The sequence below is a fragment of the Quercus suber genome, unplaced genomic scaffold (genome assembly GCF_002906115.3).
Source record: "Quercus suber isolate HL8 unplaced genomic scaffold, Cork oak 2.0 scaffold_58, whole genome shotgun sequence".
Taxonomy (NCBI): domain Eukaryota; kingdom Viridiplantae; phylum Streptophyta; class Magnoliopsida; order Fagales; family Fagaceae; genus Quercus; species Quercus suber.
The window spans coordinates 364,607-385,572 of NW_027069523.1; the positions used below are offsets into that span (position 1 = coordinate 364,607).

General features: G+C 34.6%; 2 protein-coding genes across 2 annotated transcripts; both read left to right on the top strand.

Moving 5' to 3' along the window:
• Positions 1–4: 4 nt before the first annotated feature.
• On the top strand, positions 5–5,068 carry LOC136067104 (uncharacterized). The gene is made up of 4 exons (XM_065772420.1): positions 5–427; positions 2,188–2,388; positions 2,687–4,094; positions 4,512–5,068. Exons 1-4 carry the CDS (start codon positions 5–7, stop codon positions 5,066–5,068), a joined length of 2,589 nt encoding a protein of 862 aa, XP_065628492.1.
• Positions 5,069–19,955: 14,887 nt separating this feature from the next.
• On the top strand, positions 19,956–20,750 carry LOC112016218 (NAC domain-containing protein JA2). Its single transcript, XM_024048738.1, has one exon. It carries the CDS (start codon positions 19,956–19,958, stop codon positions 20,748–20,750), a length of 795 nt encoding a protein of 264 aa, XP_023904506.1.
• The last annotated feature ends 216 nt before the right edge of the window (positions 20,751–20,966 follow it).

The window sequence follows — 20,966 nt, forward strand, 5'->3', positions numbered from 1 at the left end:
GTCTATGAAGATCTCATGCCTCTTCTCTGAGCATAATATTCCCAAAGGCTCTACTTCTTATCAGCAGGTTCCTTCCTCGGTTCAGACTTGGATCCCTCCCCCAGGTGTGTCTTTTAAAATTAATGTCGATGCGGCTGTGGGGTCTCGCTTCTCTTCTATAGCTGCAGTGGCGAGAGACTGGAGAGGGGAGTTGGTATTTGCCGGATCTATGAAAGTAAATACCACCCTCCCTCTCTTGGCGGAAGCGAAGGCTATTAAGTGGGCTCTCTCTTTTGCTCCTGCCATGGGTAATGAGTGCATTATTGTGGAATCAGATTGCCAATATTGTGTGCATCTCCTCAATGACATGGCCGAGACCCCTCCCCCCCCTTGGAGGTTCTGGTCCTTATCCTCTGAATTGAGGTTGTTTTTGCCTGTCTCTGATAAGGTTTTTGTAAAGTAGGTGCCTAGGCAGTGTAATACAGCAGCCCCCACTTTAGCAAAATGGTCTCTTTCTTGTAATTTCTTTGGTCTTTCTAATGTTGGGAATTGCCCTGCCTGTTTCTCTTCCATCATTTTGGAAGAGTTCAGGAAGGCCTTGTAGCTCTGTTTTTCCTTTCTTTAATAAAGTTTCTAGTTCATCAAAAAAAAAATATATATATATATATATATGTTGTGATCAATCACATTCTTTAGTGTGAATGTCCTCTAAGGCCAAACCACGTTAATTCCTCTTTATTCTTTCTGTGTCTTTTCTAATTTTTATTTTTATTCATATTTTCTACTTAAAAATGTTTAATTAATCATTTCAATCAAACTCAAAATACTTTGGCCTGGTTTGTGTTTTACTGAAATTTCAAGTCATATGTTATGTGTCTAAACATTTCACCAGGGCGGCCTAACCACTAGCAGAATTAGGCAAATGAAAGAAGACCCTGAAATTTTTACCAAAAATGTTAGCCAATAAAAAAACTTTTTATCAAAGAAAAGAGAAAAATGCTAAAGCTATTAGAAATTTTATTGTATAAAGCATAAAAAATGATGTTGTAATGAATGAAATTGATGGATTTCAGCCACCTAATAAATGCATATTCGAATTGTTTTATTGTGATTAGTGACATATCAGTTTATAAGCATTACTAGTTTTTCAAAAAAATAAAAATAAAAAACTTGTAAGCATTATTTAATAAAATTTGTAATATCCCTTACAACTCAATAAAAATTTCTATTCATGGGCTGTGCTCATGGTTCATTTTCACCCACAAAGATAAACGAAAACTTATACTCTCATAAAACCCATAGTAGTAGTCACTTTTTTAAAAAACAAAATTTTACTGATTGAATTTTTTTTTTTTTTTTATAGATATAAATATATATAAAGTTCTATGAAAAAAGAAAAAAAATGTAAATATATAACTAACTATTTATGTAACAACCAAATTGATCAAAAATAACAATCTACATTTAGTTGTTCCCGCTTTCTTCTTCCATGTGTTTGGGTCGTACCATGTGTTTGAACAGATCATAGAGCTCCAAGCAGTATTAAACTCTGCAATCATAATGGTTGAACCATGATCAGTTTGATCAGGAGAGTTTTATTTCTTCTCTCTTGCTTTTGCGACTGCTTACGCTAACATGGATTAGAAAGTATAAAGCTCTCTTTGAGGGGCATCAGCCTAATGCCAAGGTAGTATTGTTCCTAAGCCAGTCACTAATTTGTAGAAATCAATCAGTGTTTGTGTATCTAAGCACCAGAGCAGTGTTAACGTACACAACTAGCGCGGGGGGCGGTGTGGGGCGCTAAATTTGTTCATTTGGTTTTAAGACTTTGAAGGCCCATAAACTAGAAGAGAAGACAAGATTTTTTTTCCCCCGGGTAATAAGTACCAACTAGCTAGAGTTTTATTTGAATTAACTGATAAGTTGATTTATAAATCTAACAAACTTGAGAGAGAGAGGGGCTACTCAGACAAACTTATTCAGCTGAAGAAGGAAATTAATTCACTCATGGACAAAGAAGAGAGAATGTGGCGCCAAAGGTCACGTACTTTGTACCTCAAAGACGGAGACCGCAACACCCGTTTTTTCCATAGCAGAGCAACTCAGAGAAGTCGGAGGAATCTTATTACGGGGATAAAAAATCAGTCAAACATCTGGTGCACTCAACCGAATTAGATTTCAACCATTTTCATTGAATATTATCAACAGCTGTTCTCCTCATCCAATCCAGAAGCTTCGGTGGGTGACTTGGACTCTATTCCACAGGTAGTAATAGCGGAAATGAATGAGACTTTGACTGGAGAATTTCAGGCCTGGGAAGTAGAAAGTACACTGAAGCAGATGGCGCCACTCAAGGCTCTAGGTCCGGATGGAATGCCGCCACTTTTTTACCAGAATTTTTGGGAGTTGGTAAGAGGTGATGTAATTCATGATGTACTTACTTTTCTAAATTTGAGTACTTTGCCTAAGCCTCTTAATCATACTTTCATTACTCTAATTCCCAAAAAAAAAAAATCCTGAAAATGTTACTGAATATAGACCTATTAGCCTTTGTAACGTTCTTTACAAATTTTTTTCAAAAGTCCTTGCTAACAGGTTAAAGAAGGTGCTTCCTCAAATAATTTCAGAGCATCAAAGTGCTTTCATCAAAGGTCGACTGATCACAGACAACATCCTTGTGGATTAAGAGACATTGCACTATATGAAGAATCACAACTCTGGCAGTTCGGGATACATGGCGCTCAAACTTGACATGAGCAAGACCTATGATAGGGTGGAATGGTCTTTCTTGAAAGATGTGATGATCAAAATGGGGTTTAATGATCGGTGGGTGGCTCTAGTCATGGAGTGTATCACTTCAGTTTCATATTCCCTATTGATCAATGGGGAACCATTTGGAGATATCAAGTCGGGTTGTGGCATGGGTCAAGGAGATCCACTGTCTCCTTACCTTTTTTTGCTTTGTTCAGAGGGTCTTCACAGAATGATCCAAAAGGTTATTGAGAGAGGTGAATTACAGGGGGTTTCTATATGTCGCAATGGTCCTAAACTGACCCACCTATTTTTTGTAGACGACAACCTTTTATTTTGTAGGGCCACTACTCATGACTATCAGAAAGTACTGGAGATTTTGTCAAATTATGAGAGGGTGTCGGGGCAAAAATTAAATAGGGAGAAGACTGCTTTGTTTTTCAACAAATCTACTCCAAGTGAGATGCAAAAGGAAATTATGGATCTCCTTGGGGTAAATGAGTTGAAGCAATATGAGGAGTACTTGGGATTACCGGCTTTGGTAGGAAGGAATAAAAGGGCAAGTTTTGACCGATTGAAGCAAAAGGTTTGGAAGAGACTTCAAGGGTGGGAGGGCAAGCTTCTGTCTCAAGTCGGAAGGGAAGTTCTCATTAAGTCAATGATCCAAGCAATACCCACCTTCACAATGAGTTGTTTCAAACTCCCGACTACATTATGTCATGAGATTGAGACTCTTATTAGAAAATTTTGGTGGGGACAAAGGGGTGAAAGGAGGAAAGTTCATTGGGTAAAATGGGGGGACATGTGTCAAGACAAGGGCCAAGGAGGTATGGGGTTTAAAGACTTGACAATGTTCAATGAAGCGATGCTTGCAAAATTGGCATGGAGATTACTCCAAGATGACAATTCCTTATTCTATAGGGTGTTCAAAGCAAGGTTCTTTCCTAGGGGAATTATTCTCAAAGCGAAAGATTCCTCCTCCGCTTCATATGCTTGGAAAAGCATCCTAAAAGGCCGTGATGTTATCTTAAAAGGTGCACTTTGGAGAATTGGTGATGGGAAGAGGGTGAGGATATGGGGTGATAACTGGTTGCCATCAAAAACATCTGCCAGAATTATTACACCGGTCTTATATGGTCAGGAAAATTCTAATGTGGAGGTTCTAATAAATCCAAGTACTAGGTGCTGGAGAAATAATATAATTGACCATGTCTTCAATGTGCAAGAAGCTGAGATGATAAAAAGCATCCCACTTAGCTCAACAACCCAACTGGACACCTTGATATGGCCATACACCCCCTCGGGCGTATACTCTGTGAAGTCAGGATACCGATTCTTGTTGGAAAATTCTGCCCAATTTCAGAGTACAGGCCATGATGGGGAATATTGGAAAAAAGTGTGGAACTTGGAAGTGCCTAGCAAAATAAAAAAATTTTTCTAGCGAATTAGCAAAGACGCTCTACCCATGAAGAAAAACTTGCTGCGTAGAAAGATTGCCTAGGATGGACAGTGCGCTATTTGCAAGGCAGGGGAGGAGGACTGCCTACACGCTCTTTTCTTTTGCCCTGAGGTGCAAACTATGTGGACCGCAGACCCTCACTGGAGGTGGCTTTTGGAGATGCAGGGGAGTACCGTGACAGACATTTTCAAGAGAGCTTTCCTAGAGAGAAGGGATGCAGAGCTCTTGGCGTTTACGAGTTGGGCAGTTTGAAACCGGCGAAACCAACTGCGTTTCAATGAAACAGCTTGTCCTCTGAACCAAATTCTATCTTTGTCTAAAGATAGAAAAGCTGAGTTCCATCGCATCCCCCCGACTGCAGTGACGTCGCAGCACAGAAACCATACCAGATGGAAGTCGCCGGAGCAAGGAGTTTACAAAGTGAATTATGACGGAACAGTGTTCAATCAACAGGGCAAAATCGGTCTTGGTGTAATCATAAGGAACCACGAAGGAGCTGTTATGGCTTCAATGGTGCAACAAGTCCTACTCCCTATAACAATGGCTCAAGTTGAAGCTCTTGCAGCTCGGAAAACTGCTAAATTTGCGCTGGAAGTTGGTATTACTAAGGTGATATTGGAGGGTGATGCGGAAACAATAGTCAAGGAGCTTTTGGAACCAAACCCTTCTCTGGCTCTGCATGGTCATTTGATCCAGGATGTTAAAAATTTACAAAACTCTTTTAATTTCCTTAGTTTTACTCATGTACGTCGCGATGGGAATAATGTGGCACATGCACTGACAAGGTGGGCTATTAAAGAGCCTAATTTAACTGTCTGGATGAAAAATATACCACCAGATATTCGCCAATTTGTAATGGCTGATTCAGCCATGATTTGATTTTATAATTTATGAAAACTTCCTTCTCAAGAAAAAAAAAAAGTTTATATTAGTATATTATAAACATATAATATTATATATACATTAATGGAGTCTCGATCTTACAAACTTGTTCATAAGTTATTATGTTTGAGTCCATCTTATTTAATAGTTAAACTTAAACTTAAGTTCTAAGTTTAGCTCAATGGTTTAATAACAAGTTTTTTTCTTGAACAACTTAGTTTACTTTATAGCCCTAATTTCGAGGGAAATTAAGAGCTTTTTTATCTGCATAATTTATAAATCTAACAAATTTTCAATGAAAAATGAAAAAAGAAAAAGATAGACATATCAGAAACATTTTTTAACTAAAATAAATACAATTTTTCTTAACCATCTGATAGCAAGGAAAAGCTGATTTTTTAGACTTCTAAAAAAATGATGAACAAAAGATTAAGCTTCACTAAAGAACAATTTTTTCGTTATTATCATGTAACAAGAACGGATTTTCTACTTTGGGGTGTGGGGAAAAGAAAAAGAAGATCTTGATTGTTTGATTTCTATAGGGAATGTGTTTTAAAATTTTAATAATTGAACATATGATCATGATCCCGAACAAGATAGAAGCAATGTCCATTATGCAACATCATAATCATCATGCAAATATTGATTTTGATTTTATGTCTGCTAATCAGTTCTCAGACGGCATATATATGATGCTCTCCACATTTCCAAATAAACACCTATTCAATTACATAGATTTTTGTTTGGAACTGAAAATGATTATGTGTTTCATTCGTGCATAAATCAAACAAGCCTAGAGATAGCTTAAACGGTACGTCTTCCGGATTAAGAACTCTGTTTGTTTCACGAGAAATTGGCAAAATAAAGTGAAGGAAAATGGTTACAAGTAAATATAATAGCAACTAAGCATTAATCGATAGCCTTAACCCAGAAACTACAACTAACCCACTTGCGCAAAACTTCGAAAAAGAGCGATGGCGTAGTGAAATCCCACTGACCCAGTAAGGGAAAGTATAAATTTTTCTAAGAATTACAAGCTGATGCTCTGCTTGTTTCTCGGGGAAAAAAATGCAGAGAGAGAGAGAGAGTGTGTGTGGTAAAATGCTAACTAGTAAAGGGTGGTAGCATTTCATTTCGTTTCATTTATGATGACCCACAAAAGTTTAGTGATTGATTAAGCATTAAAGTGTTCAAGATCAAGAAGGTAGTACTCTGTTTGTTTCTCGAGAAAACAGTAAAAGAAAGTGAAGAAAAAACTGTTCACAAATAAAATGAACTGGCCCACCTAGAAGAAAGTAAAAGAAGAGAAGAGAGAAGAGAAAATGAAAACCGGATGCTTTACCTGATAAAGGCCAAATGGGTCTTTCGGATTTGCGCGGGAAAACACACTGATAAAGCTGTGACTGATTGTCTGCCGAGAAAATGTGGGAAATGTTTATATAGAAAACAGAGAGTCAAAAGCAGAGGAAAGTTCGAGAGGGACAACCGAATGGTCTGGAAAAATCTTGGCCCTTGGAGAAGCCTGATGCTTACACTGGTAAAGCCTCAAGGATGGTGGAACCCTCTTATCGTTTTATTTTTTTGTTGATGTGACTTATCATATTTTATTATTATTTTAAGAATGGATGGTATCTTTGGAAAATACGGTTATTTGTCTCTATTGGAAATTATACCGTCTATTTGTGGGCATGTTACTTATCCAATATTCTACTAATTTATAAATTATACAGTAAAATGTTTTGGTTTTAAAATTATTTAGTAAAATGCTTCTATTTTACTATTGTTTTATTTTTTGTTGATGTGACTTATTATATTTTATTATTATTTTAATAATGGATGGTATCCTTGAAAAACGGTTATTTGTCTCTAATATATGAAAAATTATAGTCTACTAGTGGGTCATGTCACTTATCCATCATTTCACTAATTTATAAATTATGTAGTAAAATACTATGCAGCAAAATGCTTTGATTTTGAAACTATTTAGCAAAATGCCTCTATTTTAAAAACTTGATTTTTATAAAATCAAGTCCCCTCTCTAATGCCCAATTTTATGAGAGGAGATTAAAACCATTACCCACAAAGTATCCTGTCAGGATAGAGAAAATCATGTTCTTCCATATAGATCATGTTCTTGTAGTAATTATATCAAAGTAGCAGTCACTCCCAATTAAGAGAAAGACATTAATGACCCAAAACATTTGTTCTAACCCCCTATATAGGCACCACTCACCAAAATTGCTAAGGTATGAGACACTTGGATTGGTATTTGACTCTTAAGTTATTCTTTAAGCTTTTTTAGGTTTCCTGACTTAGAATCGAAGATCCTTAGGCCAGTGTCACACCGGCACCCTCTAATTAGCCCTCTCTTTCTAGGAGGTCTAGAAGACCTCCCCTCTCTACTTAATTGGACAAGTGACCCAAGCAGTCCCATAATTGCCAAGGAGACTCAAAGATTGCATTTGGAGGCTCAATTGTCGATCCAAAGACTAGTGAGAAGAAAGGATTTGAAGAATAAATTGCTAGAAGGATTTAAAGGCTCAAGTATATATTTATTACTTAGCTTGGAGGGTTTTGTAAGTAAAATGTACTAAAACTATCCTCATTAGTGGAACGTTTGGTGTTGTGATGCTCTAGAGAGGTTTTTCACCCAGTTCTCAAGTTTTCCTTAAAACACTTCAGTGTTTTTGTGAGTGATTGTTGTTTTTATAAATTATGTAAACAATTGGGCTTAATTCTAATAGTTTGCTTAAAAATAATTAAGCGGTAAAATTTGTGGTTTAGATTGTTTGAATTGGTTTAGTGTAGTTCTCAAAATTCTTTTAAAGTCTTCTACTAAAAAAGAGTTGAAATTTAGAGTTTTTAGGAAAAATTTCTATGTCCAATAGTTTTCGTAGCTCAACTAGCACTTTTTGGTATTTTTAATTAAGACATTTATGGTTGAAATCAAACATTCTCACCAGTAACACAAATTCATGAGCTACTCCAATTAGATAAGCCAGTTTGTTGAGGAAAGAAAGAGAAGTAAACTATAAAAGGAGAAAGCAAAAGAAAATTCAATACACATCTCTTGTTTCTTTCTTTCCTAACTGATTTAATAAATATCTGTGGGTTCCTACTTTGGACAAAGCCCAAGCCCAATGGTCTGGGGGGATTCTGGGCCTCTAAAGGATGGTGTCATGCCCCAAACCCAAAATGGTCCAAAGTATGAGAAAAACATCTCAAAGGTATTTGTAGATTTTTCTTTTTTAACAATTCAATCCAATTAAATCATCTCCAATACCAACATCGAGAATTATCATAATAATTCCATTAAAAATACTCTCAAAGTAAGTCAGAGTTCTATGCAATAATTATAAGGACCATTGGCTACAAAAGAATGGAGGTCTGAATAAATATAATAACATATCATTTACTTGTCCCATCAATGGAAATAAAGTCATAACCACTATAATATACAAAAGAATGAATCGAGCCTACTTTAAGATATACATCTTTTAAATATCTCCATCACAAAAATTCAGCCTCCATTAGTAGTTAGTCTAAGTACTGCTAGCCACAGCAACTTGTCTCAAAATATTCGTTGCTTACTTTGAGAATGTTTGTAAAAGAATGGGATGAGACAGAGCCCAGTAAGTAGTGTAATTAATGAGGGTGAGGGAAATACAAGTTTCATGATGGTGAAAAATTTACAAAGCTTGTTCTAGTTTGAGAAATTTCGAATTGAATGCCATGAGATCATTTTCAATAATAATGCGACAAGAATGATTAAATAATGAAACACAAAGTTTCTCAAAGTAATAACCTTGAAACTATATACTATAATTTGTGAGTACTAACAATATAATTCTAAAGCCAAAAAGTCTAACATAAGATAAATTTATCACAAATATACCACACTACCACATAGACCGGTCAAGGGATCCACCCATTCACAACTGGCATGATATTATCCTCTCTGGTATGTAGTCTCTTGGCCCCATGGGTAGCAGCCTCACCCATACCCTCAAGGTTTTGTCTCTCCCCCAGTAGGCAACAGGGAGAATGCATCAAATAGGACCTCTTTTACGTGTGGTCTTTTGGCCCCATGGGCAGTAGCCTCACCCACACGCAATTATGGAACATCTTCCCCCCATGGGTAGCAGAGAAGAACACGCCATCCAAAATGAAAGGGCACTGACCTGGGTCTGATTCTGTTGTCACAAAAACTATGGAAACCAAATCAGGTGATCATCAGGAAATCACACATGGCATAGAGTTAAAATAACATAAAGCTCACAAGTTACATTATTTTCAAATGCATAGTTTATATCTAGGTAGTTTTAGAAAAACCTTAAACAATCAAAACTTCCATAAAGTTTGTTAGGTTTTCAAATTCATTCTTTGTCAACATGATTTCCTATCAATTTCCTAAATAACAAGACAAGATAAGCATCTTTAAATTTTCCAATATACCATAAAATTCATGAAAGTCATTATCAAAGATAAAATCAAAGATGCTCATTTTTTCTATGTCAACAATTCATGCATTTTCCCAAATGCAATAGCAAATATGATGCACTTTTCATATATAATAGGGTCACAACACAACACTTTTTAAGAAAACATAATCCTACAAATAATTTTTCAAAATGTGTTTGACCTAAAAACAATGTTTACGCAACATGGTTATTTTCCAAAAATCCCATTAAAAAGCTACTTACCTTGCGACTTGCAAAAGCCTAATTCACCAAGCTCCAATGGGATTAGTAAGAACCTAAACAATATTAGGCAAACCTATCACAATAAGCATAAAACTTGAAATTGTATCTAGCTACAAATTAGGAATTTTCAAATAAGTACTTGATTAGGCAAACCTAGTTTTTAACCTCATCAATAATGTATTCCACTTCCAAAGTTTCTCAACAAATTAATTCACAAGGCATAAGCTCCAATTTATAAAATTAACCCATTCAAGGTATTATCTCTAACATCAAAACCTCAACACCTTCTAAACAAACAATTTGAATATTTAACTAGCTCCAAATAATCAATAAAAATTATATTCACTATTTTTTTCACATTAAAAAGCCAAAAGCCCCAAATCTTTACCACTTAGATAACCACTATCATTATCAAAACTTAGATTAAAAAAACCTCAAGCAAAAACATATAAAATCCCACTAAAAAGATTAGGAATATTTACCTCAAATAAAAGATGTGAAGGTGCTTAGAGGTTCTTAAGGATTTTCCGGTGATCTTGCCGGAAAAATGATGGTGGAGATGGTGGTGAAGGAGGTACACCGGTCGGAGAGGATGAGAGAGTGAGAGAGGAGTGTTCGTGTTGTGCTTGAGAGAAAATGAAAAAGAAAAGAGAGCAAAGAGTGGCTGGCCAAGAGAGAAGAGATATTTGTGAGATATGTGGGGGGGGGGGGGGGGTTGTTTGCTTGGGTCGCTCTTCAATTTCCCTGGAAACGTCAGCGCCCCCTCATCCTTAATTTGCATCAAGACTTGGTCTATTGGGGCGTTCAATGGTGTGAAGCTTATGAACCTCCCTCCTGGGGGTTTAGGGCGCCTTTCATCCCTTCTGTCTACTGTCCTTGGTCTCTTTTGCCCTTGATCCTGCCGTATGTCCCATTGTCGCTCTCTCTTGCTAGGTTTTTCCTCCCAGGCTAGTAGCGCGTCTTCTGCGTTCATGTACTTAGTGGCCCTGTAGAGTACCTTTGACATGGTCTTGGGGTCGTTTTTGTATAGTGAGAACAAAAACTTGCCATTTCGCAACCTGTTTGTGAAGCTGCTACCAGTATTTTGTCGTCGGCTTCATCGATCGAAAGTGCTTCCTTATTGAAGTGGGTTATGTAGGATCTTAACGTCTCATCCTCTCTCTGCCTGATGCTCATTAAGCATGCTGTGGATTTCTTGTACCTGTGTCCCCCTATAAAGTGTGAGGTGAATTGAGCGTTCAACTCTTTGACAGTGCTGATGGAGTTTGGTATCAGCCGTTTGAACCATATTCTCGCGAGACCCTTCAGTGTTGTGGGGAAGGCCCTGCACATGATTTCGTCGGTACCCCTTGTAAGTGCATCAAGGTCTTGAAGGTCTCTAGGTGATCTAGGGGATCCTTGACTCCGTCGTAACTCTCTATCTGTGGCATCCAGAACTTATGTGGTAGGCGAAAGGAATTGACAGGGGCGGTGAATGGAGAGTCGATCTGGTTCACTAGATCGTCAAGATCGCTGGACACTCGTCCCTTAAGGGCGTTCATCATGACCTCCATCTGTTCCTTCATCGCCTGTATCTCTGCAAAAATAGGCAGTGGAGTCATGTCCATGAGGGATGGGAGGCTCGCGTTTTGCCGTTCTGGCCTGCTTGGGGCATTGCTCCCTTCAGGCCTTTCTTGATCTCTTTGCATGGCGCTGGTACCTTCCTGATCCTCCCTCTGGTTGTTGGGTGCTATGTTTTTCTGATGCAACTGTTCTTCTAGGTTGTGATTTTGTTTGGTGAGGCGCTTCACGGCCGCGGTGAGAGTTCGAACCTGTCTCTCGAGTGCGGTTGTGGGTGGTTCCTCTCCTTGGATGGTGTTGGTGGTTGCCATCGAGCAAGTGAGCACCATGCAACCCTTTTGTCTCAGGGATGAAGCAATGTTTGATCACTTCAAGGTTTCCCACAGACGGTGCCAACTGATGACGTCTGAAAAATCACCAATGAATTACATGTCGCTCACACGCTCTAAAAATCACCTACATAATAAGGAAGAGAAAAAAACCTACTGAGAGCATCGATGTGGTGCCAGCCAAATGCCCTCCGAAGGTCAAGTTAGAACCTTTTACAACTCCAGAGTGCTAAAGAGGGTCAATTATGCGTACCTTGATTTGCGAGGGCATAGGGGCTTTTATAGTAGTCAAAAGTTGACCTCTTTTACTTGGAGTCGAATTCCTTTCCTTGTAGAAATCATCTTTAAGAGTCCAAAACGTGGTGGACAAGTCTTTTCCTTATAGAGAAGATCTTCACCAATGTACGTAATCTCTAGAATCCCCTTTGCACTAGGATTCTGTTTAAGATTTCCTGAGAATGGGCCACAAGTATTCCCATCAAGAGGTCCCAGCAGGCCCATGGCCAATCAGTCTGTTCCTTTCTCATCCGTCCACTCCGGATTCGTCCTCAACAGGCCTTGCACATAACAGGCTCGTCTACCTTTCAGCCCACGAACCATAATCATACTGTTCTGTTATACTAGGTATCGTAGCCATACATTTTTCCCCTTTCAATTGGTTTGTTTAAAAAAAACACAAGGAATAATTGGAGATAAGCATATTGCAAATATTGGAGTAAGTTTTGCAGTGCCGAGAAATGAGAGAGGTAATACATTTAAACAAAGTATCAACACCTTGGCCAGAAGAGGTGGGAGGGCTACTTATTGAGATTTCAATACTCTCAAATTTGGTAACAATGATATCTCCAATCTAATTGATTATTTTGAAATGGTATTCATTTAAATTCTGACACTTAGTTCAATCCAACTTGATAAAAGAACATCAATTCTTAGATGGTTTTAAAATACTCCCAGAGCCATCTTCTTGGTCAGTGTTGTATATAACTCTTCCCTCCCCCACCACAAAAAAGAAAAAGAAAACACCAAAAAAAAAAAACCATTCAACAAGGCCATTATTGAACAGAAAAACACATAATTCTATACCTATCCTTTTTAATTCAATGTTTGGAAAGGAAATTTGAAATTGAGAAGAAAGTGAACCTCGTTGTTTAGTTAACTAAATAATTACGTTATATCTTGTAGTGGAATAATTAAAATTTATGCCAAATGAGCTAGACTATTGTTTAAAATCAACTTTGGCTTGAAACATGGTCCAAGTGCTTGTTGTGTTGGGAAATGTTGAGAAGCCGTCTTTCTTCTCTTAAATGTTCCTTAGAAGATGTCTCTTGCCCCTTAGAAAACCTTCGTTGATTAAATTCCATATATCTGGATCAATCTTTCTAAAGCCCTGCAAGAATCAAATTCCAGTTTTAGACTTTAGTTTGTAAAGAGAGAAAATTTTATGTCAATGAATAGAGTCATGTTGTTATTGGGGACGAAGAGTGCATTTCTCTGATTTTGATGGTAGCCATAATCGAGGGGTTTTAATTTGATTTTTTGTAAATTTAGTTGCAGCTTCCATTTAGTTTCTTGCTTGCACTGTTTTTGTTGTTGGGTGTTGCAACTTTTGGTTGCGAGTGTTCTGATGTTTGTATTGTCTAATATAAGGATTTTGAAATTCATCCCATAAATATTTAGAAGGTGATAATTTAATTTCTCTACCAATTTTTCGCCTGCCACTGGCCACACTTATCTCTATTTAACATTGTTTGAATTGAAAATTTTCATATTTTAATAGTAAAGAGAAAATTAATAGTAAGGATGATGTATGTAAAAATTAACATGATCCTTTTTTCATATTTTATGTCTTTATTGATTGAAAAAATTATATAATACCATATTTTTAGACCATATATTATATTTCTTTTAGCCAAAAAAAAAAAAAAAAAAAGGTACTACTGATTTCTAAAAATATTACTAGGATCACCATCCCAATATCTATAGTTCACAACTCCACACCGATTCAACTCTATAAACGACCCTAGGGCTATCTAATTCAATTCCATGGTTTGGCAATCCGTGATTGCAATTTTAACAACAATGCTAGTAAAAAGCTATTTAGAAAAATTTGTGAAAATTATAAGTAATAAACAAATCAAATTTTGAGAATTGAAATATTTTATTTTTGTAAGGATTGAAGTAATTAAAATATCCTTGAAAGTCTTTTTTTTTTTTTTTTTCCCTCTCTCCTAAAATGGATTGAAGCAGTTAAATTACATCTTTCACAAATGAATGAACTTGCATTCTGCATAACGAAAAACCGAACAGATAATTAAACTAAAATAAAACTTTGAGACAATTTCTAACACAAAACAATTCAAAACTTAATCTCTTAATATTCATAAATTAAAAAAAAAAAAATCCTCTTTAGGAGGACTACACTTTTTCTTATCTAATTTTTCTCATGTATTAGCAAAAATGATATCAATTGAGATTTGAGAGTAGCATCAGTGACTTTTATACGTTAACAACGTTATCAATTGCTATCACATATTAGACTTATTACCACCTTACTGATTATATATTTATTACTGGAAAATTATTAGGTACTCTCAGAGTACCATAAATGTGTACACCCTCCTCTCACATGAATGGTAGGTCTCACCATGAATTTAATTAGTGGGACCCACCATTCATGTGAGAGGAGGGAGTATGCATTTATGGTATTCTGGAAGTACACAATAATTTTCCTTTATTACTAGCCCCATCATGCTAAATTTTAGGAATTTGAAAATGAATAATTTTATGTGGAAGTTAAACATATATAGGGTAAACTATGTATTTAGTCCTTATCCTTTATGTTATACTAGTAAGTTGTCCGTGCGATGCACATATACTTTTATAATATTTTATATAAGATAGTTTTGGATAGTGTTGTACATATATTATAAAGAAAAAATAAACTAAATTAGAGTAAAGAAATATATACATTTTGAGATATTAAAAATTAGTTTAGTAATTTCACTACATATTTAGAGCCTTCTCAAGGTAAGAATTAAAAAAAAAAAAAAAAAAAAAAANTGATGGGTTAGGTGGGGCACGAGTGGGCCTAAAAAATTTTGACCATGCATTTTTTTTTTTTTTAAACTAGGGATGTTACAATTTACAAGTCGATATGTGCAGAAGACATGGGCCAAGTGAATAACTAAGGAAATTAAAAAAAAAAAAAAAAAAAAAAAAGATCATGAAACTAAAAATAAATGCAAAAAAGTAACGGGACCGTGAAAATCAACTAATTTGTGTTGTGTTCATATATTTCATACTATAAAATGAAAGTATGTCCAACTCTCTCACTGTCTTTCCTTCCATTGATAGTGCGACATTAAGACATGGTGTGGGCAAATGTATATGCATTTGTCTTATAGATGATTTAAAATCATGGTAGAATATAGCTTTACATTGCGTACCAAATATTCTCTCTACTTATATATCCAAAACAAAAACTATCCAACCAAATTATCCAAACTTAAATCATATTTAAGCCTCTAATTAAAAAAAAAAAAACCTATAGGGGTTCCGACGTATTGATGGTGGTGGGAGGCCAATATAAGGGAGGCGGTGGCCCCTCAGATTTCTCTCTCTCTCTTTCAAATATTTTGTTAGTCTTATATCTTTTATTTTGGTAATATGTAGTGAAATAATGCATTTTTTTTTTAACAATCCACAACGTATTTGTGTCTCTTTATCTCTCTCTAGGGCCTTATCTAGTTAGTTATTACTATTAGTCCTTAATTATTATTATTATTTTTTTTTTGCTTTTTAAAAATATTAAAATGGTGGGCACACTAAAAGACATGAAGAAGAGAGAAAGATGTGGTGTAAGTTTAGGCAATTAATGAGAGACTAATGAGATAGCAGTAAAATAAGTTTGTGTAAACTTTTGGATAACACAAAAAAAAAAAAAAAACCCTTAATGAAAGAGGTAAAAAAAGGCCAAATGCAAAATTAGAGGGCCACTTGGCAAGACCTTATGCACTCCTACATGATGTCTCTGCTTATATATATATATATATATTGATTTCAATATAATCCATAACCTTTCAATTGTGTCAATTTAACATTTCAGTGCCAATTTAGTCTTTGCCTTTATTTTTTGTATGGAAAAGTCCAATATGTCAAACGGCCTAAATAAAAAATTAATTTATGGCCACCTGGACTAACATGTTAGCATAATCTTAATTAAAAAAAAAAAAAACAACAACAACAACAAATAAGTGAAAGTGAGTAACTTTTGGGATCAAAATCCCTAACTCATGTTTATCAAAATAAATAAAAATAAAAAAATCCCTAATTCATGACTGCTTCACGTTTAATAAATAAAAAAATCCCTAATTCACGACTGCTTCACGTTTTGGTCCTCTAGAGAGAAAGGTGAGGCACTACGATGACCACTATTCCTTCTTTGATATTTTAGACTCCTATATTCCTTCTTCAATATTCCAGACTATTTGACAAGCAACATTAATCATAACTTTTCATATATACGAACTCTCCCTTGTATATAACCTTTTAAACCTGTTATTTTACTGCGTGGAAAGTAATATATGCTTTTCACTGCTGAAGAATTGAATTGGAATGCAACAAATTATTTTGGATAGTAATGGACCTTTATGTTGCTTCATCTCTTCAACAACATAGTGGACAACAAGAAGTTTTGCTGATATAATGAGGGGTTTGAGGACCAATAGGAAGATTGTGAACCCATCACAAACAGAAGCAATTGTGAGTTAGAGATTTTTTTTTTTTTTTTTTTGGTTGGTAGACGTGAGTTAGGGATTTTAATCCCAAAAGTTACTCACTTTCACTTCTTCTTCATCTTTTTTTTTTTTTTTTGGGTTAAAAAGAAAAATTTAAGATTATGCTGACATGTAAGTCTATGTGGCAATTGATGTAGTAATAAGTTATTTTTTTTTTTTATTTAGGTTGTTTGACACATCAGACTTTTCCATCCAAGAAATAACGGTAGAAACTAAATTGATACGGCATGAAAATGTTAAGAACAAAATTAACACAATTGAAAGGTTAGGGATTAAATTGATATATGATGTAAAGAGTAAATGCCAAATAGGTAATTTACCCATATATATATATATATACACATGCACATACAAACACTAGCCAATGTATGCTTAGAGACTCTTATTTTTATTTTCTTCCAAAAATTAATAATTTTCAATCTATAAAGTAATCACATATTACAAAGTAAATTGCAAAAATGTGCAGCTTGAAAAGACTTTGAAGATGAATTTTTATTACATCAATATTGTAAAATAGAAAGAAGAAGAAAAGCCAACCCAAAAAATTTATATATAATATATATATATATATAATATGGGATTTTTTTTTTTTTTTTACTAATTGTGGCAATGGCATTCATTTGGAAAAAAAAAAGTTTTTATTTTTATTTTTTTCCAATTGTGGCAATGGCATTGCCGAAATTGCGGGGAAAATTTTTCCCCCACACTTTCGGCAATACCATTGCCACAATTAGGAAAAAAAAGTTTTTATTTTTTTTCCCATTTTCGGCAATGACATTGCCACAATTGCCAAAAAAAAAATTGCCACAAACCCATTGAAACTTTTTTTTTCCTTCCATTTTCAGCAAGCCACAATTGCCACAAAATTTTCGGCAAATCCATTACACTTTTTTTTTTTTTTAAAAGAAATAATAAGTGCACACAATTTTTACAATATTTTTACAACAAATTCTAAGTATCAGGTTGTTACTTGTTGTTATTGTTAAATTAAAATAGTAATCTCAATGCCAAATTTAAATTGTGATTTATTGTGAAAATATTGTAAAAATATTATGTATGTAGCACATTATATTTTTTTTTAATTCTTCCCCAGATTTTGGCATTCACTTTTTTTTCCTACCATTTTCGGCAATACTATTGCCGCAATTACCTTTTTCTGGGGTGCCCACTCATTATTGCACTTCTCACACTCACACGTCCGGGCAGCACAGAAAAATTGGGCAGATGAATTTCGGCAACACTGTTGCTGAAATTCAAGGTTACTGTTTCAATTTTCTCTTTCCTCCTTTTTCTTATTCTCTCTCCTACTTTTTGTTGAATTTCGGCAACAGTGTTGCCGAAATTCAATCTCTCTCCTCATTTCCCTTAATAATTTGAAATAGTACCTATAACGCAAATATGTTTTAAATTTAGTAATATTTAGCCAAAAGACTCCAATGTTTTAGTGGGAGTTAGAGATGTGTTTTTACCAAATTGTTCTTTAGTTTTATCTCTACTTAAACTTAGGGAAGTAACCCATCACAAGAGAAGCAATTGTGAGTTAGAGATTTTTTTTTTTTTTTTTGGGCAGACATGAGTTAGGGATTTTGATACCAAAAGTTACTCACTTTCACTTCTTTTTTTTTTATAAAAGAAAAATTTATGATTATGCTGGCATGTTAGTCCAAGTGGTAGTTAATGTAGTAATAAATTAATTTTTTATTTAGGTCGTTTGACATATCAAATTTTTCCATCCAAGAGATAACGATAGGAACTAAATTGACACGGTATGAAAATGTTAGGAACCAAATTGACATAATTAAAATGTTAGGAATCAAATTGACACAATTGAAATATTATGGATTAAATTGAAATATGATGTAAATGATAAAGACCAAATAGGTAATTTACCCATATATATATACACATACGCACACACACACACATGCCAGCCTGTGCTTAGAGACTCTTTTTTTTTCTTCCAAAAATTAATAATTTTTAATCTATAAAGTAATCACATATATACAAAGTAAATTGCAAAACTGTGTAGCTTGAAAAGACTTTGAAGATGAATTTTTATTACACCAATATTGTAAAATAGAAAGAAGAAGAAAAGCCAACCCAATATATATATATATATATATATATCAAAAAAAAAATTCAAAAGTCTTGAAACTCACAATAAAATAATCATAAAATTTGAGGCAGCCATCTAAAAAAATTTTAGGTTCCCATTGCTTTTTTTTTTTTGATATAATCTACCACTTTTTTCTCATAGAGTACTTCCTTCTTTTTGTTTAAGTTTGTGATGGTTTACGTTAAAAGGAAATATTTTTTTGGTTGTAATTTTTATATCAAATAATTGTGGGAAGTTTTGAGAATAAACTTACATGACAATTGATAAGTAGTTTGTTTTACATATATATATATATATAACTAAAAAATAAGTGGATAAGAAACATGAATTTAGTAGGAATTTAAAATGGAACACAATTACATATTTATTGTACTAAGTGAATAGGATATATATAGATAAATAGATAAATAAGCAATAAAAAAAAAATCGTAATTTTAGGAGTATTTTTTTATATGAAAAAGATTGTTATTTTTTTCTATGAAAAAAATTATTATTTTTTTCAAAGAAGCAAACTTGCATATGTTATAATTTTTTATATAATTTTTTTTTTTAGAAATCTAATTTATATGTGGATAAAGCAATTTAAAAACTAATATAAGAGTGATTTTGTTTTGTAAGAAATGTTTTAGTGGGAATTAGAGATATGTTTGTACCAAATTGTTCTTTACTTTTATCTCTACTTAAACTTAGGGAAGTATGTGTATTGTTGAACTAACCAAATATCCAACCCAAACAGGAAAAACATCTTAAATAAGAGTGTATATATATATATATATATATAGAATGATGCTGAAGATATAAATTATATTACAAAATTTTTTACAAATTGCTGATATGATAAATGGTTATTGGTAAATGAAAAAAACGATATTAATAATGAGCCTAGATGAAATCCAATAAGAGGTTGACCACATCATCACTTTGTAAAAATATTGTAAAATAATTTATGGTTGTAACATTACCCATATATATATATAATACTTATTTATTTATTTTTATTGATGGGATATATATGACACTTCTCACTACCACATAAATTCACAATAACAATAAAAAAACATTCTTCTAAAAGAAACATAAAAATGCAAGAACATAAAAATAATTAATGTAATATGCCAAAACAAAAACATGTAGGGGTAGAGGCACGCGCGGCAATAGAATTTGAATATATTGTCTTACATATGTTTGTGAAAGGCCAAGTATTAGTCGGTTTGGAATACAGAATCCTACCTGAATTCGGTAAAAGGGAGTTGCCGACTTATATAGTCATATTTATTGGGCACAAGCACAGCACAGTGAATTTACTTTACACACAAGAAAATCTCTGTATACGGTGGGATTGGAAATCAAAGGCGAGCCAGACAGGGTCAGTGTCTAATAATGAAGATGAAGGTGGGTTTTCGATTTGATCCGAGGGATGAGACTTTGATAAACTTTTTGAAGAAGAAGGTAAAGGGTCATCAACAGCGTCACCTATATCATTTTGTTGTCAAGGATTGTGAGGTATATGGCGAAATTCCTCCATGGGAAATATATGATTCTCATACACACTACCATTTACACACCTTCGGCCGAAAACTCTTCGTGTTCGCCAACCTCAAAACAACCTGCAATCGTGTGTGCAGGGCTGCCTCTTGTGGAACCTGGCTTGCAAAAAGCAAGCCCAGAAGAATCCTTGATTCTCAGGGAAATCTTATTGGGATCGACAGGATGCTCAATTTTAAGGCCAAGGATCATGATTCGGGCAAATTCAATAAGACTAATTGGATAATGCACGAGTTCTCCCTTGCAAATCAAGAATCTCCTAGAACCAACACAGTCCTCTGTGTCATCTATAAACAAAATAAAGGGTCAGATTATGAGGAGGCCAATGGAGGAGTTTCTACTGCTGCTGCTGAAGAGGTCTCAAGCTTCAATACAACTGCTGTGATGTCACTTGAACAGGAAGAAGCCCAAGCCCAACAACACAGAAAAAGACTGTGCCTTGAGCCTAATGCTGGCCCTGATGCTGATGTTTATACGCATGAAGAACTTGCTGCAAGGTTGGATCACACATCCTCGGATGAAGCATTGAGCCAAATATTTTCTGATTTACCACCCTTGGTTGAACTATACAGTCAATCCGAATCTGACCCTGTTGCTTATGCTGATCTGATGAAGAGATTGCTGCATTAATTGCTGATCTGACACAACCGGATGAAGCATGGAGTCGAATCTTTTGTCTATGAAATTGTTCTAGTCTTAGACAGATTCTTTTTCTCTCTCTTTTATAGTCTTGAACAGATTGTTTGTTCTTCTCTTTTTTCAGTTCTTTATTTTTATTTTTTATCTGAATCAATGGTGTAACCAGATGACCAATCTTTGGAACTCTAGCATATTTCTCAAGTAGTC

Excerpts from the sequence above, each read along its gene's own strand:
- LOC136067104 (XM_065772420.1), top strand. The coding sequence starts at position 5 with ATGAAGATCTCATGCCTCTTCTCTGAGCATAATATTCCCAAAGGCTCT. Across the intron at positions 428-2,187 it reads TTTTGCCTGTCTCTGATAAG|CTGTTCTCCTCATCCAATCC; the intron begins GTTTTTGTAAAG and ends TATTATCAACAG. Across the intron at positions 2,389-2,686 it reads ACCAGAATTTTTGGGAGTTG|AATCACAACTCTGGCAGTTC; the intron begins GTAAGAGGTGAT and ends CACTATATGAAG.
- LOC112016218 (XM_024048738.1), top strand. The coding sequence starts at position 19,956 with ATGAAGATGAAGGTGGGTTTTCGATTTGATCCGAGGGATGAGACTTTG.